Source organism: Anopheles nili, chromosome 2 (assembly GCF_943737925.1).
Source record: "Anopheles nili chromosome 2, idAnoNiliSN_F5_01, whole genome shotgun sequence".
Taxonomy (NCBI): Eukaryota; Metazoa; Arthropoda; class Insecta; order Diptera; family Culicidae; genus Anopheles; species Anopheles nili.
Genome location: NC_071291.1, coordinates 59,552,292 through 59,578,243, shown reverse-complemented (window position 1 = coordinate 59,578,243; position 25,952 = coordinate 59,552,292). Strand labels below are relative to the sequence as shown.

The window sequence follows — 25,952 nt, the reverse complement described above, 5'->3', positions numbered from 1 at the left end:
AAGTTTGATAAAAATATAAACGAGAAAAGTCCAAGGTCTAAGCTCTAAGGGAAAAGTTGAATTATTGTGTGATAGTTTTAGTTAAATTGTTATTCAATTAGAATGCAGCACATAATGTCATATTCAATAAACCATTCATTGATAAGTTACTGATAAAATTTCGAATTTAATTAAAAATATAAAAAAAAAACAATATTTATTTGATTTTACTAAATTCAATTTAGATGGCAAAAAAAGCAGTTCAATTATTTAGGTGCAAAAAGCACATGTAATGAAAAATTGAGCACAACTCATGGTACATATTGCGTGATGCACAAAAGATTAATAGTTCAAACAATAAGAACTGAGCTTTCTTCTAGTGTGTATCTATCAAACTAAATTATGCTTTTCCAAATAGTTTGTTAATATTTTATAGCGTGGTTAACGTGAACATTGTTAACCTTGCAGAAGCTAAAATATAAATAGTCATATAAAAAAAATACATTTAATTCAAGTACACTTGAAAATAGTTCAGAACAATAATAAATAGTCAATAAGGTTGTTATAATACTTTTAAAGTTAGTTTGAAATTCATTGGTGAGCCACAGATTGTCGACCACAGGTGGTTGGTATCAGATTAAAACGAAAATAAAGTATGTTCTTCCGTGAATCTTTCTTGATTGCTTTGGTTTCAATCAAATTATTTGTGTCGGTGTAATATATCCACCCCATGGTGCTGCTTTTGTATTGAAGCTGCATTCATCACATTAAGCCAGCTTGAATGCAGTGATCAGACATCATACGTTCGATACCACAAAACCCAACTCATGCGAAGCGCAAACAAGCGATTATGTCTTCACACAATTCAATATCAAACGAAACAGATCCTGCCAACCCATTGTTTCTTAGTATGTGCATCATGGCTTAATTCCATTGTGTGAGCAAAGAGCGGTAGAGCCATTGCATTGTCGAACAGCTTCATTATTGCACTCCCATTTAACAATTGACGCGTGGTGATGAACCAATACATCTTACCTGCATACTCTTGTCGTTTTCATGCCCACAGGGTAAGAGCTACACAAAATCGGCAATGTTTCATAAACAAACATAAATATAAGTAAATGAAATCTTACACAAAGCGCAACTAAATTGGTCATCCCATAAAAAATCGACTTTATTTACTGTTAACGCTTATTTTTTTTACTTTTACAATTGAGCCTACCGCATTTCTAGGACTATGCTAGTTACATACAGCTACATTCTATTGGTTTAGATTCTTACACTTAACGCTACGCAAATGTTTATTTGGAGCTTTTCACGCGTAAAACTATACTTAGTTTAGTTACGGACCCTAGCACCTGTACGCGGTCACATCTTTGAGTTGTCTTCACGGGATGTAACGATTCTACCGCATTTTGATAGTTTCAAAAGATGGATACCAGAACGTTTAAAATTAAAATGTGCACGTATGTCATCAATATTCATCAAACCGTTGTTTTGGCAATCAAATTAATAAGTTGCAATCACTGATATGACAACACTGAACATGAAACAAAGTAAATTTAATTTATGTTTTGTCATTCAACACCGCTTTTGCTTACGCCTTTTTTAAATTGTTATACGATATCCATCGTTTTTTCACTTACTTCATACATAATAAGCTTGATTGTTGATTGTAATATTAGGTACTAAAATTTCACCGTTAACTTGAGCCTCAAAATTTAAAACAATCAATTTAAGGTAACAAAACGTAACGATGCTTACTGCAGGAACGGAACTCGAGTAGGGCAGTAAGTTCGCCCTCGTCGTCATTTGATCCCTTGTTGCACGGCTCAAAACGATAGCATGGGAAGTTGTGACACGAGTACGTGCGTGAAGAACACCAGAACACGAGGCCCCACAATACTAGATATCTGGCAGGCCCTGGTGCAAGTTGAAGCCGCGGAAAAACGCCTTATTTTTGGCGCAATTAATGTCGTGCAGCTCGTGATCGCACACTTGCGGATCGGACCCGGGTGGGTAGAGAACGTTAAAGTCCGACCCATCCTTCCCGTTGTCCTTGTAGTGTATCGTTGTGCTGCTTGCATTCCTCACGAGGTGTTGGTGCGCCTCGCAGTGGAATGAAACGGCCGCATGACCAGGACGACCAGCGAAGGAGAGCGAGCTCGTGCCGACCCGGTGCAGCGTGTTGATGCTGGTGGTGCTGAAGGTACGCTCCAGTATGTCGCCCCAGTACTTTTCCGGACACTCGACGTCCGGACGGGGCGTGTGGTTGGCCGATCGGCAGATCGTGGCCGGTGGAGGTCCCGGCGGTAGTGGCAGTGCTGTGAGATGATGATCGTACTCTAGACTTATGCTACACTTTTCCTCCAGCGAACTTTGACTGCCGGTACACTGCGATTCAAAGAGAGTAAATAGTACATAATTATATACTCGCTCATTGAAACCGGAGAGTTCTAAAGTACATATAATAAAGGAAGATTAAAATAATAATCAACATCTCGTATTATGCGAATAAATAACATTTATGTTAAAGGTTTTATAGTACTCTTATATATGTATGAAAAGTTGCACCATGATTCGTTGAATTAGAATCAAATAATGTATCACTTATAATAAGTATTGTTAAAAGCTGTTCCAGCTAACTAACTTACGCAAATTAAAATAACTGAAGATTTCGCTAAGCTATGCATAAACACTTGGTATTTAACAGTGGTTTTAGGCAAATATTTCGTTTCATTTAATCGTAAATCAAAACGTTTATCGAATGATTTTTTGAAAAATTAGAACAAAAAGACAAAATCAAACGACTTTCCTAGTGATTGAACTCAATAAACCAAAAACAATCGATTCAAACTCCACCAGCAAATGGTATTAACACGCTTAATCTGGTATAATCCTTCTCTTTCGAGATCAATTTACCACGGCGCTGATAAATGCTTTACGATGTGCGGAGAAAGGCAGATTTCATAATGACAAACTTTCGCTTAAAAGTTAGTACTTTTCGTTCTTAAATTCTTTTTTAGCGATTGAGGCGAGTCTTTCGGACGAGTTCTCAGTGCATTATGATGTCTTCTAAATGAAACTTCTCGTTGGTTCTCGTTTTTCAACCTGTTTTCCCATCATAATAACTTCGAAATGGTGGTTTTTGTGTCAGGGCTTACCTTAGATGTTAACAGATCTTTGCAAATCTTTCGAAATCTCGCATTCAACAGCCAGTAGAGAAAAGGGTTCCAAAAACTACTGCTTAAAGCTATCCAAGTGACACAGAAATCAATCGATGGTGGTATCTGGAACGAGTGGGGGAAAATAGAAATGCGCTTCTTAAAAGTAATGTACGAGTCGAACCATCAAGTGCGCGGAAACTTATCGTGGGAACCGAGCATTACATCACGGGTGCGCATATATGCTACAAAATTCTCGAAATCCCATCCAATCGTTACCGGTCCTTGATCAGTGTTTCGACACGCAACGATAATTTGCATATTTTTACGATTGAGAACCAGTCGTCCAAACTGTTCAACGCCAGCCACCCGTAATCGTAATGACGTGCGAATGAGTTTGCATAGTTTCCGAGCCGTTGGTTTTTTGGATTGATTAACACGGGTAGTGTCGGGGGCCAAATGTAAACCCCGGTTACGGATCGCGCGAACTATCGGCCCCGTGTGAGCATAGGGTTCAAAGGTAAATATCCTTTGGGTTTTGGGGGATGTAAAATGATTTTGTCATTGCATGCGGCCCCGATCATTCCACTCAGCGTCTTCTACTTCGATGCACGAATTTTACATCTCAATTTTTAGCGTTGTTAAAGCGAAACAGTGTGTATAGGTGGGCAGTAAAAGTTACGAGTAATACATAGAAAGTAAAATGGTTCCTTTGATCAAAATTTGATTTAAAATTTACTTATTAGATTCTTAAAATAAACCTAATAAAAAGTAAATTTATTCAGTCTTTCAGTTTTACTCGCAACAGTTAGTTTTTTATAAATCTTCTAAGTTTTATATGCTCGATAAATCAAAATTTCATTACTTAAAAAATCAAAATGTATACTATCACCCACAAAAAACAAAAGATGCAAAAATCGATTAACCGCGGGGAATTATCACAACAACAAATATTGATGGCAAATATTTAAGTTGAGGTGTTTTTGTTCTATCAACCTCAGCTAAACGATCTTTATATGCAAACCGTTATAAAACACTACTAACCATTGAGAGTGACACCACAGCAACAAAGATCGATGGTGAGTTTTTAAATTGAGGTGTTGCCGTTCTATCAACCTCAGCTAAATGATCTTTATTGCTACACTAAGCTGCCGGGTTGAAAGTTCACCGCCCTGCCACGACGTCGATGATTAAGCTCACCGGACCGCTTCGGTTAGTGTCACCGCCCAGCTAATGAGCCCCCTGTAAGCTATAAGCGCGGTTAAACTCACCTTTGAACCGGTGCACGTGGCCACTATCTCCTGTATTGTCCAGGGGGTGATTATGACTATAAAACCTAATGATATTGCTGCCATAGTTCGCGACGTCGAACCGTGTATCCGTCGGTCGTCCTCCACCACAAACTGTGACTGTAAGAAAGCAAAATGCAAGTAAAAGTAACCGTTTATTCTTGGTGCTTGATTCAGCGTTTTAATGCAGCTCTCGATTGGTTTAGCCCGAGGCATTCAACCCGCAGCTCTCGTTGTTCACTCGAGTTATTTTGTATGCGTAATCCAAGTATGCGTAGCCAAGAAGCCTTTGTTCATTAACCATGTTGCTTTATGTCATCTAAACTTCAATTGGGAACGTGATAAAAAATTTCATGATTGACGTTTTATTTTATTACCCATCAAAAACTCAGCACCCCTATAGTTCATAGTTAAAGTAAAGCAAAAATGTATGCCTAGTGAATGCAATATTGCTCAGGTAAAAAAATATCACAGATTACTTTCTTTGTTCCTGACAGCATGATCAATGGGTATTACAAATATCCATGTAGTTGTTTTTATCATAGAGAAAACAAATTAGTGCAGCTACAGGAGCTGGAAACATGGACTTTGTAAAATGATGAGATTTTAAAATCCAAATAAAAATGCAACACCTTCCTATTTAATGATTCATTTGAGTAAAAAACATGGATGTATATTTTTGTAATATTTTTACACCTTATTGTTATATTGTTGTGTAAGTAATGAGGCTTATTATCGTTTTACGTGTTAACGAAAAAAATCACTTTCAAACTGAGGTTCTTTCCCTACAAGATCATTTTAATTCGTATAGAAATATGTGAATAAATTAACTTACTGATACATGTCCAATTTGTTTAAATTTTTTATCACATTAGAAACCGTTCAGACTTAGTTCGTTACTGTGTGTCGCAAATCATTTTTTTTCCAGTATTTTCTCTTACGCCTTTTCTCCAAGCTTTCAGGCTATTTTGTTCTCTATTATTCAACCCGTTAAACATGGTTCATTTCTGGTGCGGCCATAATGTTTCCCCAGGCAGACGCTCTTCCAGCTAGCCGGCGCTACTTCTGCCCACCCGCACGGGCGGATGTCACTTGAAACGCATAAATTATTTCCGATGTACATGTAAGTGCATGTGAGTTCGTTTTATTCATTTCTGAATCGAAGTTTTGCCTAGCCTCGTGTACACCCTTTTTCTTTGTACGGCGTACGGACTGCTCCAGCGCTGGGCCGAAAAGGGACGTCATGCACATCAGAAAAGTCACGCTGTTCCGAACCGGCCCGTAAAAGTATCCTGCGGGGGTGGCCAGTCACACAGTTTGTGGTAGCCAACTGCTGTTTTCATTGCAGGGCGTAAAGCAGCGTTGCTAGCGTTGCGTTGCAATGGCCGTGCGATAAACCGAGGTGATAGTTTTTCCTACATGCACACTCGTGCAGCACCACCACCGGGACGTACTTCGAGCTTTAATTCGGTAAATGCTTTCGACTCGTTACTGCGGCGCCCGTTCGGGCCCCAGTGGCAGCCCACATACATAATTTTAACAACGTAATTTACTAATGAATTACGATTAAGCACGACAGTAAAGCTCGGGTGGTCTTTCCCGCGAAACGATTGGCCTTTCGTGCGGGAAGTTGGTGTTACTTGGATGCGAATCGAGTAAATTGGCCTATTGGCGTGTAATTGTGAACGATTGTGTCGAATGGCAGATAACACAAAACGTGCTGGGTCTTAACGGGCAGTGTGAGAAATCTCGGCACATTTTATCGACTTCAAACGGGAATGCCAAGTAAGGGTGGAGTGCATCGTATATTTTATCTAAAAAATTTACATGATCAATAATCTTTTGAATGGAAAATCATCATTTATCTGTGAGTATAAAAGCATGCCCTTTTTTTGAGCTGTTTGTTTGTAAACTATACTCAATATAATTGTTCTCACAACATATCTCCATTAGCTGGTTGTTGGTAAGAGAATAAAGTATTAAATGTATTGATTGCTCGACATGACCACGGCATGTTTTATACAATTACTTTTTAATTAAAATCCACAACGGTGGAAGCAACCGGAAATTTCAACCGATAGAAGTAATTAAAGTTTCATTAAACGAAACTGAGCGGCAGCTTTTCCGTGCAATATGTGGCCGTATAGAATTCATTACGGCTCAATAGTTGGAGTAATTGTTTCGTGGAAACTTTTCGCAACACCTATCGGATTTATAGCGAGTGTAATTCTTGGTTCGTGTAAGAAAGCCTGAAATATTGCTGTCCAAAGAGAGAACAGGCGTGTAAAAAGCATAAAAACCTGTTTTAATTTTACTTCCGTGGAGATGATTCATTCGGTCGCTTTCTTGAAATTTAGCACTAGCTTAATTTGTCTTTTTTTTTTGCTGCAAAACCTTCTGAAACCTCAAGCCCCTAGATTAACTGGTGGAAAATTGTTTGCAGCATTAATGACTCCGCGTACGGTGCGAACCAGAAACCAGACAAGGAAGCGTTGCCCATGGAGCAGCCCAGTCTGTTCTAGCTTCACCGGCGTCAGCAGGAACAGTAATCAAAAGTCGATTACTGCGTGTGCGTTGTCCGCTCGGTGTCGGTCTTTAAGATGACTCTGGACCGGTGTGGATCCTCCCATGATTCCGGTACGGCAAGATTTCCAAGCATTGCGCTTTCGCCCTACGCCCTGGCTTGTGGTGTTCAGTGAACCCTGAACCACTCATCCCGGGGGGAATAGAGCTTTCGTCCGGAAACAACATCGATTCCGTTGCTGTACGTACCGAACCGAAAACTGTGACACTGCAAAGTACCACCGGTCAAGAGTGGTACCGCAGGTTGGCGAAGGTACTGCTGGAAAAGGACAACGCTTCGGTCGGATGGCGACCACGGGGACTTTTCTCGTGGGCCGATCGCTAGCTAGCGAAACGATTCCCGGTCAGCTTCTGTCGAACGTCGCTAGGATAGGGCGCGTGCTTCGAAGCAATATTCAAAAGCCATTAATTTTTTTTCTCCATTTCACAGCAGCCTGTGCGATCGTACATTCATTAGATTCGAGAATGTCCTTTTTCAAGCCATTTTTTTTTCGTCGCTTCTCTTCAGAACCGGTCGTAAGGTTTACCGTCTTGTCCCACCGTTCGTTATGTTGTGGCCATGCCGCCAGAGTCGTCCTTTTGGGCGCCCTTTTGTGCGGAAGTGAAAATGAACGACAAAGTGTGGCATCCGAAAGCATTTCAGTTCCGAGTAAGGACGAGCGACACCCCAACACGGTACAGTTGACGATGGTTGGAGCGATTCGAGCGGTATGTGTCTCGCAACTCACGCACCCTCAAGAACTCGTACGTACTGAGCCGTGCATTATGGCTCTTGCACATGAATAAATTTGTGGCCTTTGAATATTTAAGCACTTTCTTACTTTCACTCCTACTTGGGAGCACACACACACGACCGAAACGACCTCGCCCTCCTCAAAATGATGGCTTTGAAGAATTCAGCAGCAATGGCCGGAAGTGGGCGGGAAATCAAGGAATTGAACACGGGTGAGAAAATTTAACCTAACGAGCGGGGTGGTAAGCAAGTTAATAAATTTATTGCTCGCTCCTGTGTAAACATTTTAGACGCAAAGAAGAGGGTAGCCATGAAATATACTCGAAGCCATTAGAACGATGCGGAACAGCGGTTATCGATTTCGTTTTCATTTTTATTCTCAACGCTGGTGGTTTTTTTTTTGGCCAGTGCTGGGAGCACGCGTAACACGGTTTGCAATAATGCAATTTTTCTCATCAATTAATAACCGGGTGCTCGCGTTTGAATAATTGGACTCATTTGTCAGGGAGGCTGTCTGCGAGAATTCTGCTGCTTGTGTGTTTAAATCTACATCAATGTTGAACGATGAAGAAAAAAGAAAACGATCCTTGTTTGCAGTTGTTGCATTTATCGACACTGTTTGCTTTTTCAAGCGTGCTTATGGCTATGTTGGTGCTGAATGGTGAACAAATAATAAACTAATATCACGATGCAAACAATTGCATCAATTTTCATGGAAATAACAAAAAAAGCATAGCTAAATATGCGATTCGATTGAACGTTTAATATTATTTATGTACATATTTTTTGTTGTATACTATGCAGATAGTATTATAGATAGTAATATGTATGAATATATTTATGATAGTACAAACGAAATATAAGATTAATATTACTAGCTTTTATATTATTCGTTTTTTTTTGCTCCATTTTTTTCACATATTGAATTTGTATATGTAACAATCATGCTATAATTATTCGTTCCATCGCACTATAATCAAATTTTTCCCAAAAAAATCCGATACCTTACGCCTTGCATAGCTTTCATGGCATTCCTGGCGGTTTCGCTTACAACACAGTAATTAAAGATGATCGTCTTCAGCGACGTTTGCTCCTGTTTGCTCGAGATTTCCCTTTAATGACCGACTTACGGTAAATTGAGTCTGCGAATCAAATTATCGCCACGATGCGGGAAGCATAAATCAAACACGACCATTCCCATTTCCGGTGCCAATCCGTACAGCCGCTTCGGTACGCCGCCGCTGGTGGTGATGCCGTAAAGGTGTACAAATTAATGCGGCGATCATTAGTGTGGTTTCAATTACTACCCGCACGGTAGCGCGTTAAAGCCGGGCAAGATTTAATTATGCACCGTGGCGTTTGAACGTGGCGGATTTAATTGGTCGTAAAGCAAAAGAAATCTTCAAGTTGCAACAAAAGCGAATATTTTATTACTCACAGAGTAAGGCTTTCTTGTTGAGTTTATGCTGTTAGAATGTAACTGGTAGAAGCATTCGGTATCTTATTTTGATGACCAACGAACACTCAATATGCCCGAAACTACTCCTATTAACGTTCTGCAAATGGAAAGTTCAATGTAACACATTGAGGGAGATCTGGCACCTAATATCACACCATGATACCCACAAAAGCAGTGCAGTAATTAAGCGTCAACGATTTAATTTGTCTTTACCACTTCTGGTTTCCGACAAAATAGTTTCGGTGGGGTTTCGAGCAGCGCACAATTTGTGCTCGTTCAAACCGGGTGGAGCTAACATTAAAGCCGTTTTACATTTATGCACGCTGGAGTTTCCCTTGCAGCTTCCAATGGCCAATTGTGGTGTGTGGAAACCAACTTCAACACGCCAACGCGGTACACAATTGTGAGGGGAAAAAAAAACATTACAGGGCTCTTAAAATTTTACCGCTAATGAAAACAGAAGGGAAATGCAAAAAAAAAGGCACACACTCATACAAAAAAAAACATAAGTGTTTATGGTCATTTGCCATTAATTGAAATCCCAGCCAGCCAATAATCATATGCAGACAGCTTGTTTCGCTCATTACCACCCTTCGGGTAAGTAGCGTTTTGGAAATGGCGCGGTCGCATGTTTTGCTCGGAGGCGCGTTTGCTCAAATGTTGTAAAGTATACCGCGTATGACTAGCGCGCGAACGAATGCGGGATGTGTTGTTATGGTTGATTTGCATCACACTGCAATTAAATGCGATTTACATAATAATCAGCGCCATTCGCGCTGCTAATTACTATTCTGCCCCACAACCATCCGTGGCAGCGTTAAACACATTGAGTCAATAGATCATCGTTGGTGTTTTCTGTAGCATGAATTACGATTTTTTTCCCCACAATAGTGGCCTATGTTGTGGGCTCTCAAACACCGGACCATACCAGATTTTACACATTTGGGATTGAAATTAACTATTTTTGTTTTCATCTTTCCTTGTTCCACCATTCCAATGGATATTAAATGTTTGCTTGGCGTTAATAGATCGACAATGTGTCAATCGTTTTTTATGCTTTTGACTACTATGTATCACTTTTTTGTTTCATGATTGTATTTTAAAATGTTTCTTTGTGTTTTGTTACGTTAAATGCAATCTAGCCCATCGAGTTAATGTGTGCATGATATACCTCGTGGTAAAGAGGTAACAAAATGTGAAAAGAATTAGTATTAATACACCAGAATTGCTAGCCATAATATCTTGATGGTTGTAACAAATTTTTAAGATATTCTTTGGAGTTTGTAAGAGGAGCAAATACGAGTACTAAAATTGTAAATGTCTTTACAATACTTAATAAGCAATGTAGTAAACTTGAACATCTTTGAGTTTTTCAGTTTTCTTACGGATTTTTTTGTTTTTATTTTTCGTTTTGCTTATCTTTTGTTTGTTAATCAACCTAGGCTAAGAACTTGTGACTTTGAGAACAATGGGACGAATCGTGAAATAATTTGATTTGCTTTTTTAATACCTAAAGTGCAATCATTTTTCCGGCGATTTGATGGCATTATACCTTTGCTGATGTTTGATGTAGAATGTCACAACTTTGAGCTAAAACAAGGCGGTTTTATTCGGTTCCCAATGTTGGTAACCAAAAAGGATCGTTGCCGCCACGACGGGGCGGTCGTGTGAATTGTCTGTTTTTTTTTGGGAGTTACACGGAGCACAAAATCTACTCTACATTACATAGAAGCTAATGCTTGGGGCCGCGAGAACAGTGCGAGGGAAAAACTTACCTTCTCGGAGAAGGAAACCGACATCGGCGTAATGGCGGAGATGCCCGTTAGTGTATTCCCATCGCAGGAGTGGTGCTCCAGACCGGAACCATTAGCCGTCAGCGTTGTACCGGCCAGCGTCTCGATGCTGTCCCCGTCTCGCCGGCCAGCACCGCCACACCCCAGCCCATCCGATGGCCCGACGGCTCCGGCCGGACCCGGACCGTTACCGGTGTTGCCGTTCCCGCAGCTGCTGGAGGCGTGCAGCGATAGGGACGCGGCACTCGGTGTCGCCAGACGGTATCGATTCGCATGGAAACTTGATCCGTAGCAGTACATCAGGACCATCGTGGTGGGGAAGTAAAGCGCACAGCTGGACAGGATCCGGTAGGATGATTTACTGTAGAACGGCTCGCATGCCAGCAGACCCGTATTGTTGAAGTAATAACCTAATAATGATAAATTTATATGCGCGCATTCGTTAATCACTCTCTCGTGGTGGTTTTGGCCCAGCGACGCTGGATGGGAAAACTAGGCGCACATGTGCCTTGCTGTGGGACGAGAGCCGTGAGTGTGTGTTCATTGGACTGCCGTAATCCTAGAGGCGACATTGTAAACTTAACTTAAGCCAGCTCCGTCCGTCAGTATATTGAGGGGCCGTGCTTTGCCGAGTGGCTGCGAGCGCGTGTGGTATTAATTATAATAATTTATTTATGTGCACTCGCAAAACCGTCATCAGTGTGCCCGGCCTGTAGTCTCGGATGTGGGGGCGGACTTTGTACAATTTATGGATGGATTTTCTTCGGAGTGCTCGTACCTCGTTAAATGCTCGGTTTTTGGCCACAAAAGGAACACAAAATTGTTTTGCACTTTCTTAGCAATCGCGGAAGCAAACAAGCTTGGTGGATGGTTGTTTTTTTCTCGAGTGTTGGTCGTTGATTTAGAACACTATGAAAGGACTTTGCTTAAATTTTATCGCACTTTCAGACACTGCAGGCCATTGAATTAAATACGGTTTTATTTAATGAAAGATAATGTTAAGCTCAACAAAAACTAATTTATTTCATAAGCAGATGACAAAACACTTTCGTCGAAGCTGCTCACAAGGCACAACCATTTTATAAAAATATAAAACATAGAACAAAACTATGCAAAAAATGGCTTCTATACAGGACGCAGTGAAATGTTGAAGTTTGTGGTTATACTACACAGGTGAACATTCTTACTTACCTCTAGGAAGCACCAGCATTCCAAAGCAGGTTAAACACAATATCCATGTAACGCTTAAAATCGCCACACAGCCCTAAAAGAGAAACAGAATATTGAAAACTGATCAAAATTTAGGTGTACTTCCGCATGAGCCTAACCCTTTTGGGAGAGAATATAAAATCGGCGCAAAAATTGCAGACTAAAGTATTTAGGTAGAGCCAATGGAGAGCCAAAACCAGAAAAGAACAAACAATGTATGCATTCCCGGGCTCGGTATTTGCCTGGCTCCCTATTTTAATCTTGTTACGATAGGGATGGGGCTGAATATTTTATTTGCTCCAGGCATTTGCAACTTTCGTTACGTTTAACTGGGGAATTTTCGTGTTTTGGATGTTTTGGGTTTCATTTTTAAAACATGAACAAGTGAGAGTGTTTTCCTGTTTTGCATTCTTCCTTTTCTGGATTTTATTGTTCAGATGACTAAGCTGCTAATTGTAAAAATTTGAAAGAGCCTAAAAACTGAACCATATTCAATTTATTTTAGTTACATTATGGATCATTTAATTACTTTATCTGCGCTGTTGATATGAGGCGAAATCAGATGTGACGAAAAATCACACAGATCCATAACGATTACCTTAACAGCTTTTACCCTTGTGGTAAAACGGTTATCTTCAGCTCGTTCACGTCGAACTGCAAGTCCTTGAAAGCTCACTGCAAGCACACACAGCTAGAAATAATCTCGGCGGCAAAACGCGAGTGCTTCACCCGGAACATGTCGATTTCCTCAACGCTTCCGGCCAAGCGGCAGCAATCTGTCACCTTGAACGGGTAAGCAAGTTGGTTGCGCCATTGTGAAGCGCACCAGTACGAGTACGAGTGTTTCAATTTCGCCATTTAACATTTGTTGATTGCAATCGATTTGCTACTTTTGCTTCCTCGGAGGCGGGAGCATCAGGTGAGCAGCACTGTTGCCGAACCGTTCGCTGTTTTTGCTCCGTGACCGGGTGACGTTGCGACAGGTTGACAAAGCCATTGCCGGTCTAATTGGTTGGCTGCGCAAGGCTCCCGGATAAATTGAGATACCGTGTTGCAATTTCCTCAAGATGGAGGCAGCAGTAGGAACTCGAAAACGAACGGAAGAAAATCTATCGACTGGAGGAGGTATTTTTATCATCTTTATGCCGAGAATCTAATAACGTGTCGGTACATTCTTTGCGGACTGTGACGGTTTTAGCAATGCCAGGAAAATAGCGAAAAATCATACCACTGTAAATCTTTCCACAAGTAACATAAGATTAAACGCCCCAAATGATGCACGAATCAGTCACTTCCGGTAACGCTTCATTCAATTTTCATTTATATCAAAATTTAACGATCCTGCGTAACATCAGGACGGTCAACAGTACGACTCCGGCGCGAGATGTGATTCGACAAACGCTAGCCAAGTTCAGTGAGTACCAAAAGCGGGTTAGTGTTGAACGCCGCCGGAAGTACCTGTAGTGTATGCACTCCATATCGGTCACATCCCGCACGCTGATCGTCTGCGGACGCAGCTCAAGAAGCGCCAAAACGGCGGCACGTATCCCTGTGAAACGTTGAATGAATGAGAAAGCTTCACCCTACACATCCATGACCCCGTCTTGCAACTTACCACCTTGAATGGAACCGTTTATAAAGCCCCGGTACCAGCAGCTGGCGTTTGTGGAGGCGAATATAACGCACCGCTCGAACGTCGGGAACACGTCGAAATAGTGCGGAATCGGTTGCACCTTGAACGTACACTCCAACGGTATTTGCATCGAACGGCAGTTAAAGTTATCATGCAGCAACCGTAGAACGGTATCGTGCAGGATACGACGCTCGGTTTCATCGACAATGCCGCGCAGAGGAGAGAAATAGCTGCCCGATATTTGATTCAACCCGGATTCGTAGCAGATCAGACCTTGGTCTGGTCGGAACACGCATCCAGAGAAGCCATGATCTCGCCAGTACGAAGCCGGATATCGCAGGATAAAGTTGGACACTAACCAAAGCCCCAGCTGGGCGTTGGGTTGCGTGAAGTACAGCGGCCGCGTTGGGACAAAGTTTAGTTGAATCAAATCGAGGCAGGATACGGCCAAAATGACGTACCTTGCTCGCCAGCATCTTCCAGCAGAATCGGTCAGCACTACCGAGCGAGCTCGCTCATCGCCCGTTATGTGTACCTTTACTATGTGTGTCGAGTAGCGTACGCAACTGGCGTCGATTCGTTCTACGAGCCGATCGACGAGAATTTTCCAGCGCGAGATTTCGGTGGGATGCAAATGGTTGACCTGGGGTAGGATCAGTTCGAAAAGATCCCGCACGGATGACATCGAACGACACATTCGCAGACATTCGAACACCGTCAGCTCGGTCGGGTAGAATCCGGTGCCAATTTTGATAAGGAAACGAAAAAATTGGAGCGATTCTTGGAGCAGTAGCTTGCCCGCAAGGAACTCGTCCATGTTGGTTGAGTTTGGGGAAATTTTCTTTCTCGAGCAGAGACAGTCCAACTCTGCCATGAGACGGGTGCACTCGAGCCGAACCAGGTACTCGTGGCACGATGCTAGGAAGCCTTCGACGGAATCTCGGAAGCCACTGAACGGGCCTATGGTTAACAGTGGCCGTAGCGAGCCTGTCGTGTCTTGCCCAATGGAGGTTAGTGGTATATTGAGCTCATCACAAAGCCACATCGTGTGGTAATGGTTCACCGTTGTCCAACGCGTTTTATACCCCAACAGATGGCCACCTGCCTGGGAGGTTTTTTCGAACAGTCGAAAGCTAAGGCCACATTGCTTTTCACTTATCATTTTGGCCGCCATCAAACCCGAGATACCCGCACCAACGATTGCAATATCGAGGATGTCATCGTCATCTTCGTCCGCTTCGTCGTTTGTTTCAGCAATTGTTACTTTCTCTCTGCAGCATTCATTGGCAGAAATTGTCATGGGAAACATCACGGAAATAGAATTTATTTTAAAATAACCAATTAGACACGATTGCAATTTTACACTGTTCCCAACATCACATCCGTTCACAACAGCCTACGAATTACTGGCATTCAAAAAATCATGGCTACTGAGATACATTATAGTAGTCGCATGAAAAAAAGAATTGACTGACAGAACGATCTCGACAGCTCGTTGTTGATAAAAGTTGTAATGGTAACTGCTGCAGTATCGATGAATTTGAAAGCATTTTTATTCACGAAATCAACGAGAATTATCCGACTGTACGATAACGTCATGGATACGAACCAAATTAATGATTCTTTAAAAATTCAAGGAAAAGTCAAACATATTTAAAATATGCTATTCATCAGATCGTTAGAATGAGATAATCTCACATATTGTCAGTTTGCATGTTGAATCAAAAGAAAGATTTTGGCTGTTGATTCAACATATAAATTATACATACAAAATAACCTTACAAACGAATATTTTATTCTTTCGTCCTTAAAAGACAAATTGATGGTTTTTGGTGATTTTCATAAGATACTTGCTAATATGAATATTGATTGAACTTTTGAAATCGAGCCTCCTAAAACTTCAAAAGTAGCTATTACTCTTAATACATCAACTTGCTTGGAGTGCTTTTCAATGCTTACGGTTAAATGCTACTCTTGTAGTAATCAAATGTAGCTTTCAGCTGTGTATCACCAGCCGAGCGAATAAATTCAATCCAGATGCCAAGCCACTTCACGCACAAAGCTGACGCCCGTTTCTTCATCCTCGGTGCGATTTTCGCTACCGGAATAAATGGAAATAAATCATTCCGCACTTGAAGGCTTCAAAAGAAAATTCTCCCCATATGACGGCGGTGATGTAACGCGCCACATCATTGTTCATTCTCCACGGCCGATTAATCCATCATACATTCGTGCGATATAACCCTTTTCCGGCTTTTCCTGCGTGTGTTTTTTTGTTGTTGCTTCCTGCTTTCAAACTCGTCCCAGGCCACAGCTGGGCTGTATGTGTACCGGAGAGCTTTTTTGGGAAGCTGACTGCTGTCACCAATCACGAATGGCCACGGCCGGGTGGGATGTTGGATGTAACCAAAATGCTCACTTCCTGGCGCTACAGCGCAACCCGAAAATCGCAACGTCCGGACGTCCAGCGACAGGCAGGCGTCGCCATGTCATCACTCAGAGCAGAGGTTAATAAATTTTGTAGCTCCCAAAAACCGAAGTAAGTCCCGGCCAAGGGGCAATTCATCTCCCAAGCCAAAGGCGCGTTGTCAAAGGCTAGCTTTCATCGTTCTACTCGTGGACTCAGGGTCTCGACGTGATCACACTCTCCGTGTGCCAAGGGCAGTCGGACTCGAAAGGAGGACAAAAAAACCCGCCCAACACACACACAAACGCTGGAATTGGGCACCGGGCGGTATGCGTTCCGAACAACTCATTCGTTTGTCGGGGTGTCATGGTGATAAATACGAATCAGGACAATATTGTTCACATTAACTATGATTGATAGTTTTGCCGGCGGGGTTCTCTCTCTCTCTCTCTCTCTCTCTCTCTCTCTCTCTCTCTCTCTCTGTATGGTTGGCCTGAACATCGGACATTGGTCTGGACGTGTCCTGGCCGTCGGATCCCTGCGGTCTCGCCTGCTTGCCTGAAACCGGTCCCAAACCGAGCCGCTTGACAGCTCCGGGCGTGAAACCATTGCAAATGACACTCACACATGCGTGGGAGGAGGATGAGGACGTGCAATCGATTCGCTTCCCGGCCAGGCGACCTAGGCGACGCGTTGCCGGATTGCGTTTATGCACATCGACCATTCACCCTTTACCACGTTGCCATCTGATTCGAACCATCGCGGAACAGAAACGAAAAAAAAAACACACACACACAGGCAAAGAAGAATCGCATCCTTCTGCCGGTGCTTCGGTGTCCATCGTTTAATGCCGCCCCGGAAAAGGAAAGCGGCAAAAACTATCCGATTTCCGTGTGGGAGGGGGCGGGCGCAAAATCAACGCGCCACGATCGCCCACGCCCGATGGTGGTGTGTTTTTCTGCAGTTCATTCGCGCTCGTACCACACCACGCCGCTAGAGGGCGCTGATCGATCCGGAACCCGATAACGTCGTCCATAAGCGTCGGTTCGTTCGTGCGCCACTGTGGACTACAATGTATAAACGCAACCGATGGAGGAGACCATAGGTTGAACAAAAAATAAAAAAACACAGAGCAAACGAGCGGCTCGTGATTGAATCCGTCCCCGTCCGGAAAAGCGGGGCCGGAATGTTGCACGGGCAACCCGGAAATGTGCAGGAAAACGTGCAAATGCGTTGTTTACATTTGGCACCAGCGAGCCGGCTGGGTAACGTCCGGTGCTTATCTCGAGCCAGAATGGAGGTCTGTCTGTCAGAACGCGCCAGCAACTGGGTACGGTGTGTGAAAATAGGGTTGTTAAACCGCGCCGCCAAGCGGCTGGCAGACAATTGTACGGTAAATGCAAGGGATCCGTGATTGGGGAGGATCCTGATCGTCCTGGCCAGCGGGAACTTTCGGTTTTACCCACCGAAGGTTGTCGGTCACGTTAGTCCTTGTTGACCGGTGGGCGTTTTCATTTGTCATCGTCAAGGGGGCAAACGGACGAAACGGAAGGAAGGACAACCAGGACATCGGTGGGGGCAGGCGGACTAGGGAGAAGGATCGTGTTACATCGCCACACCAGCAAAACCAGCGAAAGGATTATCGAAAAATACGGCCGGTCTGCGTGTGGGCGGGCGAAAAATCGGTCCAGTGGGGAAGTCGGCCTCGGACGGGAGCACAATTGGAACCATTTTCGCTTTTTGCTGCCGATAACTGGGCCACCGCATGGCCATTCGGTGATGTTGTGTAGCTGTATGAGTAACGTGTGCACAAATACGTTCCCTTTGGAGTGTGAAAATAAATGCGTGTGTGTGTTTTTGGAGCGCATTTTCACGAGGATAACGAATTGTGAGTTTCCACGTAACATTAGAACTATTTTGAAGCGGTTCGTTTCGAGAGCGCTGTTTGAATCAATGCTTCAAAGGGATTAAATTGCATTGCAGTGAAGCGAGTATTAATTCCGTCAGTGCTGAGCCTGACAAAGTTCATTATGTGATGTGATTGAAACAATTATTCATAATAATCATCTTAACAAATAAGTTATCATTAATGCTCTACATTTCTCCACTGAGTAAAGTTTGCTCCATTTTTAAGTAAATTTGACTTTAATGAAATCAATTGTTCCGCTTGCATGTCATTTGCGTATTTTTCGACGTAAACAGGCTTTAAAAAAGGCATAATACCAGCTGTGCTGTTTGATTGCAAAGCTTTTGGGCCGCTCCGTTGTTTCTAGTTAGTTAGCTTCCACAAAGTTAATTCAGCGTGTAAATAGCAGCGCCTCAAATCGCACCGCGCTTTGAAGTAATTCAATTCGGCGGGTGGGGCCCAAACTTTTCAAGATTAAATGAAGAACAATTTATTATGTTGAAGCAATCCCACCGAACGCCTGCAACGAGAAGTTAGCGCAACAAAACAGATTTGGGCCGCAATGCGATATCCATCTCCTTCGCTGGCCCTCGGAAAAGCGGATGACGACACGAAAATGTCATCACGCTTAATTCACTACGGCGCATCATTTCTGCTCAAGCACAGACATCAGCTGGGCATGGGCCCGTGACCAGCCGGGGCAAGAAACTTGGTGGGCGTAAAAACGGTCGGCAAACTCCGGACCGGACCGAGAGAAGCTCCTTTTGGTGGGCAAAAGAAATCACCCGGAGCCGTACACGATGGCCCCTGGGAGGCGAAGTGCATTAGCTCGATGCCGCGTTTGCCTTAATTAATCTATAAATCCTTTTCTCGCAGCCCCCAGCAGCGATACAGCGAACCGGGGGAAATTTGATAAGCAGCAATGGGCGCTTCTCCGACCAAAAGCGTACACCCGATGGATCCGAATCCGGGCCCGATGCGAGTGTTTTCGGATGCAATAACTTTGGTCGCTTTAATTCCTTTCGGCTCGTTGCGCTTGGTGTGCCCCGTTTCGGAAGCCTGGGCGCCTCTTGGCTGTGGATTGTTGGCTTTTCATAATCACTTGCTGGCAGCAAATCATGGGACTACGTGCTTGGAAATGATAATTTTATGAGCTGCACAGATTCCCCGCGTACGGGCCACTATTCTGGCTGGATGGAATTTACAGTCTGCTGCAGTACTTGGAAGAGATTCGATAAACGGACGGCGATTTCGCATCCCACTACGTCGCGCATCGACCAGGTGCGTGTTATGCATCGTAAACTACGCCGTTTCTACGTACGGTGGGGAAGATAATCTTCTTAAGCGGCGCTGTTATTCAGCGTCGTTTGTACTTTGTGCAACAATCATGTATTTATTAGAATATACATTCACGGCGCCATTCAGCGTATCATCAAAGTAAGCCTTCGTTTAATAATCACTTATGCCTCTGTTGATGACTACTGCTTGATTACATTTAATCAACAATATATTATGGCAGTATTAAAACACTCAAAAAGAACTCTCACTCTGGTTACAAATGTTTTGTGTGATTTTATTAATACCGTTTTTTTATGAAGAACAAATAATCTATTTGAAATTGTTTTCTGGTTGTTTTCGGATCGAATCTCGTCTGAGTTCTCCTGTACGCAGGACTAACTATGCAGCTACGTAAAAATCCAAGTCATAGAAAGCCTTGGCTGATATGCATAGCAAGGTAGGCCTTGACCGTACACCGGTTGTCGAGCCAGTCAAGATGATGAAGAAGAAGAAGTTGGTTTCGTTCAATCATATATTTGATTACACTTTACTCTATTGAACGAGCTGTTCAAAACGGAATGATTCCATGAACACATTTACACGAGTCAAATAAATAAATCGATAAATTTATATTGGTTTCACATTGGCTTTTGTGGCATACTAAAAAAAATGGGAAAATTAACTAAAAAAAGGATCGTGAAACAGCTCATTTTTTTTAAGTTATATGAACACAAAAGCATGTCTTGGGAACAGTTTCAAAACCTCACATCGCTATCAGATAATTACTCGCAACGTTTTATGGCCAGCTACCGAGAGTGATAAGATGGTTTATGCGCTTTGCAACAGAAAAAAAACACATATTCGATCCGACGGGACAGCCAATCGGTCTCGAAAGCATCACACAGTTGCAATCTCGTTACGTCGTATTGATTACATTCGTGGCGTGGAATGGCCGGTACCACCCGATGCCCCCGAAAATCGAACGACAGTAAATCAAATTTTAATGTTGTTTTGGCACCATTTAACGTGATGGCTTTCGGTTGCGCTTTTGTGCGAGGGTGCCTTTCCATTTTTGTTGTCGCCCCTCTGCCGACCAGCATCTTTCGCAGCTTCGTGTGACTCTCGCCCGAACCGTAACGAGCCCAGATAGGCTGGGTAACCGAGATATGGTGGCTTTCTCGGAGTGTGAAAACTTGATTGTCCCCAAGGGAGCAAAACTGAGCCCGTGGCGGGTTTGTGATGAAAGTTGCAGCCTCGGAAAAATGATACCACGTGTATTCGGGAAATCTAGCGCGATATCGTGAACAATTGATTGTTTGATTATACGACACCGCTACACTGGCTATGCTGGGCACGGGGCTTTCGATGACATTTCCTGTCGTGCCGCGAGCAAATGTGATATAGTGCTCGAGGGGAGCGAAAAGAACCCAACAAGATTCGACTTCGTTGATGGTCGGTTTCGAGATGAGCAGCAGAAAATAGACAAAGTCGGTGGCATGAAGCAGCGAAACCGAAATCGAACAACGTTAAACAAGAAATGGTAACACGCTATCGGGATAGATGAGATTATGCTCAGAAGATGAGAAAGCCAATCAACTTTCACTTACATGTTACTGGCTCGTTCGAGTGGCACAGACAGTGCAACACACACAGCTAAGACCGAAGTAGTGTGTTCCGTGTAATGTCATTTGGCTCGTTTATTTTGGGATTCATTCTACGAACTAAATTGAGACTGTTGGTTCATCAAATTTGTACTGATTTCCGATACCTAGACCGTTCGATGTATATGCATGTGAGTGTCGAATCGAATGAGAGCAGCATAGATGCTTACTCTGCTTATTGTGGTATGGAAGAAAATTGTTGGCGTTGTCAACAGGGAGCAAACTTATCATTCATTTGTTCATGGCTTTATTCACAATAATTCACTGTAACCATGGCCAATTGCTCAAGATACATTGCAAACAAAGTTCATCTAGTTGAAATAGTTAACTGACAAAATCATAATGACTTTTACTAATTAGAATCTCGTAACTTATTAGATGCCTTTCAATAGAAGATGGTACATGAAAACTAGCTTTTTAAACTGTCAAATTTTCCAAAATGAGCTTTAAATTAGTTATTTCTTACTTTCCTCAAATTACTTCCTTGAATTTGTTTCTCGATCTCATGAATAAAATTGTTGGAATACTTGCTTACTTTATAAAAATAATAAAACTAATTTGATAATGTCAGAATGTAGCTGTTGCAATATTAATTCAAATGATACTCTACGTTATATCATGATTTTATGATAATATCACATTCATGTTTTGGTGCTTTGGTATATATTTAAAATGTTAGAAAAAATTTTAAAACAGGTACATACTCGATTATTGGCTATATATCAATATATAAATACACAAATATATAATCAATATTATAATACATACATATTTATCTAACTAAAAAAAATTGTTAGCATCCAATACATAAAATTGCCTCATTATGTTTTTGAAAAGATACGTTAATATCATCACACTAATGCGACGTGTTTTTAAAAAGTAAAGTCAGCTATCAATGAAAGAATCAATTATCATCATCTAGATATCACCTACATCACCTGAGGAGAAAACCATTAAGGCAGTTAAAAAAAAAATAGCACAACTTGTTCATGGTACATTTTATGTACATCAATCGTCTTTACAACTTCGGATAATCATGAACATTACCATTAACATTAGCCCAGCTGCCTAAGCAGCAGATTATCATTCTTTTCCGCCACGTTGTACATCCATTCATAAGCAGAGACAATGGCTCGTGCTAGGACAATAAAGTACAAGCGGGATATCTACGCCCACCGAGGGCGAAACCGTCGATGCTGAAGAAAGCTTCGAAAATCGAAGTGCCATACCATGGAAGTGGACACAAAACAAAAAAAGGAGAACAGAATCCGCCTCGGGCAGAGAAAATAAATTCTTCACCACGAACGACAACGATATTGGGGTATCGGAATGTTGATGAAATCACCGGACATCGGTGGATTTATGAAGGCTTTCGGGCATGGCAGTCGTTTTTTGTCATTTGTTTATTTTCTCGTCCGTTCGCTCAGCGAGCTGGGCAATATAGGTTTGCAAAAAACAAAAAACAGTACAACAAAATGTCGTATCCAAACAAAAAAAACACATAAAATTGGCCACCCGAGCACTACGCCGGGTAAGTGGATGTATGTTATTGAGCCGTTTGATTGTGTTTTTATTACCATTTATCAAACAACACAGGGCCTGCGGTGAGTATGGCTTGCTGGACGCTTTAGCAGGGTGTACCGTAAACGTTTACGGCCGATTTCATAAACCATTCAATGGCTTAATTTGGCTCGCACTTCTGGTCGCAACATGTTCGCGTAAGACTCTATCGAAGCCTATGCCCGCTGGGCGCACAGGAGCATAGACGAAAGTGGTGAATTTTGCTAACACTTACCTTCTTACTGGATCGCTTATGATATATTCGAGGATGTAGCACGCACAGATATCGGTCGACTGCCATGCACACCAGTATAACAGCACTTTGTTGTGATAAAGCTCCCCGTAGCAACGCCTGCAAGGTGAAAGGTCGTCCACCGGTAAGCGTGGTCGGTCAGAGAGGTGAGTAAGACAAGAGCGAGATGCTCACGCACCTGAATTTGACAGAAGATTTCCCCGTAAGGCCAGCAGTGTAGTAAGGCAGGTAGTGCACTGAACGGAATGATCAGCAGCCCGATGGCGAGATCGTTGAGGGCCAGCGATGTCAGCAGGTAACGGGGCTGAGGGTGAATATAGGCAGCATAGCGGCGGCTGTTGATCACCAGTATCTCCATGAGGTTAGCGCTGATGACCAGAAACGTTAGCAGCACGATGAACAATGCCTGTATGACATCGAACGGGCCTATCTGTTGGTTCATGTTAGGGTTGTTTGGTTCATGGTTATTGGAGCAACTGATGTTATTTATCGCTGGTGCTACTAGATGTTTACCATCTTTCAGATCCATCACAGCGGCTACATTATCTGTGCGTAACGAAACAAGTACGAGTTTAGATACGTTGGCTTTGGTGATAAATAGTAACAAGATAGATTATCTTTCGGCTGCAATACCAGCTCGTGCAGTTACATTAAATAAGCTAGGTGAAAAACGGGTTTCTTTACTTCAATCAAATAAAACAAATAAATCATTAACTGAAAAAATATCCAAAATTATATGACTTGTTTAAGTTTGGATAATCTTTGAGTATTGCACTATAACACCTGCTGAATGATTGTTAAGAATTAAAGTTTAATAGAAATACATTATTTTAATGGAATTGAATTTAAGTGAATTACATAAATTAACATGTGTTGTTAATCAAAAACGAAACGCTTTGCTTTGCTGTATTGCATTCACGAAGAACAAATGAGTTAAGGTAGTATAAGAACCTTACCTTACCAGTTCAAAAACATTTATTTATTTTTACAAATTATTCAACTATAAAGCCATCTGTGATCAATCATTTTAGTATTTCAAGTGTTTAATTAATGAATTACAAATGACTGGGCGCCTCCATTTGGCCACAAATGAACTGGTATACAAATTTTTGGTATACAAATGACTGGGAGTCTCTATTCAATAGAATTCTATGATATTTGGATATTTATAGGTAATTATTGCACAGATAACATCAGACAAAACAGAACAGAAAATATGAGATATGTTAAAAAATGCAGTTTGAGAAAATTATTGTCTTTCAATGGAATTGAAGATCGGTACATTGCAGTACGTAGCATCTTTTGTTTATCAAAAATGAAATGAGACAAGGAATGTAAACATTATAATGAGCTATGATACATGTTATGTGTGCTATACATAACAATGAATTACGATAGTAATTTGATATCAACAGATCCGTAGTAGAAAAAATCTCATACGGAAAATTTTAAATGAACAGGGCTTAAAAACGTACATCTATGCTTAGCACTGGGCAACTTCATTACACTAAAGCTTACAAAAGACTGGGCGCCTCCATTGAGTAAGCTAAAATAGTCGTAAAAAGCTTATGATTGTAGTATTCTTGGCCATTCTCAAAAGTCTTATTAACTATTCAATATTTTTAAAGCGAAACTACAACCTGGTCTTTCTATCCCTCTGATATAAAATCTAAAACAACCTTCGAGTTGGAAAATAATTGGAAAAATAATTGGGACAAAAAACTGGACAATCAGAATCCCAGCTCATTTGGTTGGTGTGCAGTGCATTGAATTTAAATGTATACAAATTCAGTTAGCACTTTTTAAACACATTATGCCTTACAGGTAGCAGTACCACAGATTTTGGGTTTGCCGTTCGTCGGAATAGGGTAAACATATTTCACCGCTGTGTAAAAAATTAACCAGGTCCCTTGAACTGTTCCCTGTCTGTATCGTTGGGTTCATTTGTCGTTCCTCGCCAAACAGACCGAAGTCGACCCTTTTTCGTTAAAGCGGCTTCGAAGACGGTCTGCCACGGTCAATAACCAGTTTACAATTCATTTAGGTATCATCATTAAAACAGGTCTCGAAGCTACCGGAAGCAGAGAGAAAAATGGTTGATCCACGTCCTTCGTGTCGAAAAGGATTCGTTTGTGGTTTTGATAGCAAAGGATCTGCAAATGACGAGGGAAGCACGTAGAGAAAGAAAATCAGAGTGTTGTGGAGAAAAGTTACCAGCGAAGGTATTCTTTTTTACGTCCCTCCGACGTTGAAAACGGAAAACGGGGTTTGTCAGAAACGCTTGAACCCTGGAAAAATGGCTGAAATCATTAGGCTGAGGATGATTTTATTGAGTTACATGTACCTTTGCCAGGATTGGTGTGAAGTTGTAGCCATATTCAATAATAATCAATTATATATTCAGTATCCATCTCCAACGATGGACCATGTTGTGTGTGATCGATCTTGATTACGTTTGAGGACATGTCTGCCATTGATTTTAATTTGAGATCATCCAATTAAGTTTAGATAAGAAAAACTGCCTTTAACATTCCATAACATGAAAAAAGTTTGAACTATTAGTTACCGAGCCACGATCATCAAGTAACGTAGTTTATTGAAGAATCGAAACAATCTTTTTTATTTATTTGCCTCTACTATTATTTCATAAAATTGACGACAATTTATGAACTCGCTTGAGACAAAATAAAATATAAACCATAAATTTTGCGCTCATCATTTCACTTAAAAGCAATCAATAGCCTGGGAATGGACTTTTATTAATTTGATGCTGATACTTGTCACATTTTAAAAGATGTTTTATCTGGGGTAATTTGCTTCATTTTCTTGCAATGTATCCGATTACGACAAAAAACGTCGGAAAAACTCGATTTAGCTTCCTACCTGTTCCGCCAGAAGTTTTGCCCACAAAGCAAAGCTTTTGGAAACTTTCTTCCGCACATGACGGCAAAGGACAGAACATGTTATCTTTAATAAGCAGCTTGTGTGGTTCTTCAATTCCGTAGCATAATGTCATCAGCCTCTACAGCTAGCCATAATCTGCAT

At 41.9% G+C, this 25,952-nt stretch overlaps 1 protein-coding gene across 1 annotated transcript; it reads right to left on the bottom strand.

Annotated features, from left to right (window-relative positions):
- Nucleotides 1-1,803: 1,803 nt before the first annotated feature.
- LOC128721333 (5-hydroxytryptamine receptor 1A) lies at nt 1,804-23,436 on the bottom strand. Its single transcript, XM_053815075.1, has 7 exons — nt 23,086-23,436; nt 22,890-23,006; nt 12,192-12,264; nt 10,983-11,410; nt 4,415-4,552; nt 3,144-3,269; nt 1,804-2,373 (listed from the first exon to the last, which is right to left on the bottom strand). The coding sequence occupies exons 1-7, from the start codon at nt 23,434-23,436 to the stop codon at nt 1,885-1,887; spliced, it is 1,722 nt and encodes a 573-aa protein (XP_053671050.1). The 3' UTR covers nt 1,804-1,884.
- Nucleotides 23,437-25,952: the final 2,516 nt, after the last annotated feature.

What these genes read in the sequence shown, in the direction of transcription:
- LOC128721333 (XM_053815075.1), bottom strand. Translation starts at nt 23,436, where the DNA reads ATGGATCTGAAAGATGGTAAACATCTAGTAGCACCAGCGATAAATAAC. An exon ending in ATAAGCGATCCAGTAAGAAG is followed by an intron (nt 12,265 to 22,889) that starts GTAAGTGTTAGC and finishes TTTCTCTTTTAG; the next exon opens with GGCTGTGTGGCGATTTTAAG. An exon ending in AATGCTGGTGCTTCCTAGAG is followed by an intron (nt 11,411 to 12,191) that starts GTAAGTAAGAAT and finishes TATCATTATTAG; the next exon opens with GTTATTACTTCAACAATACG.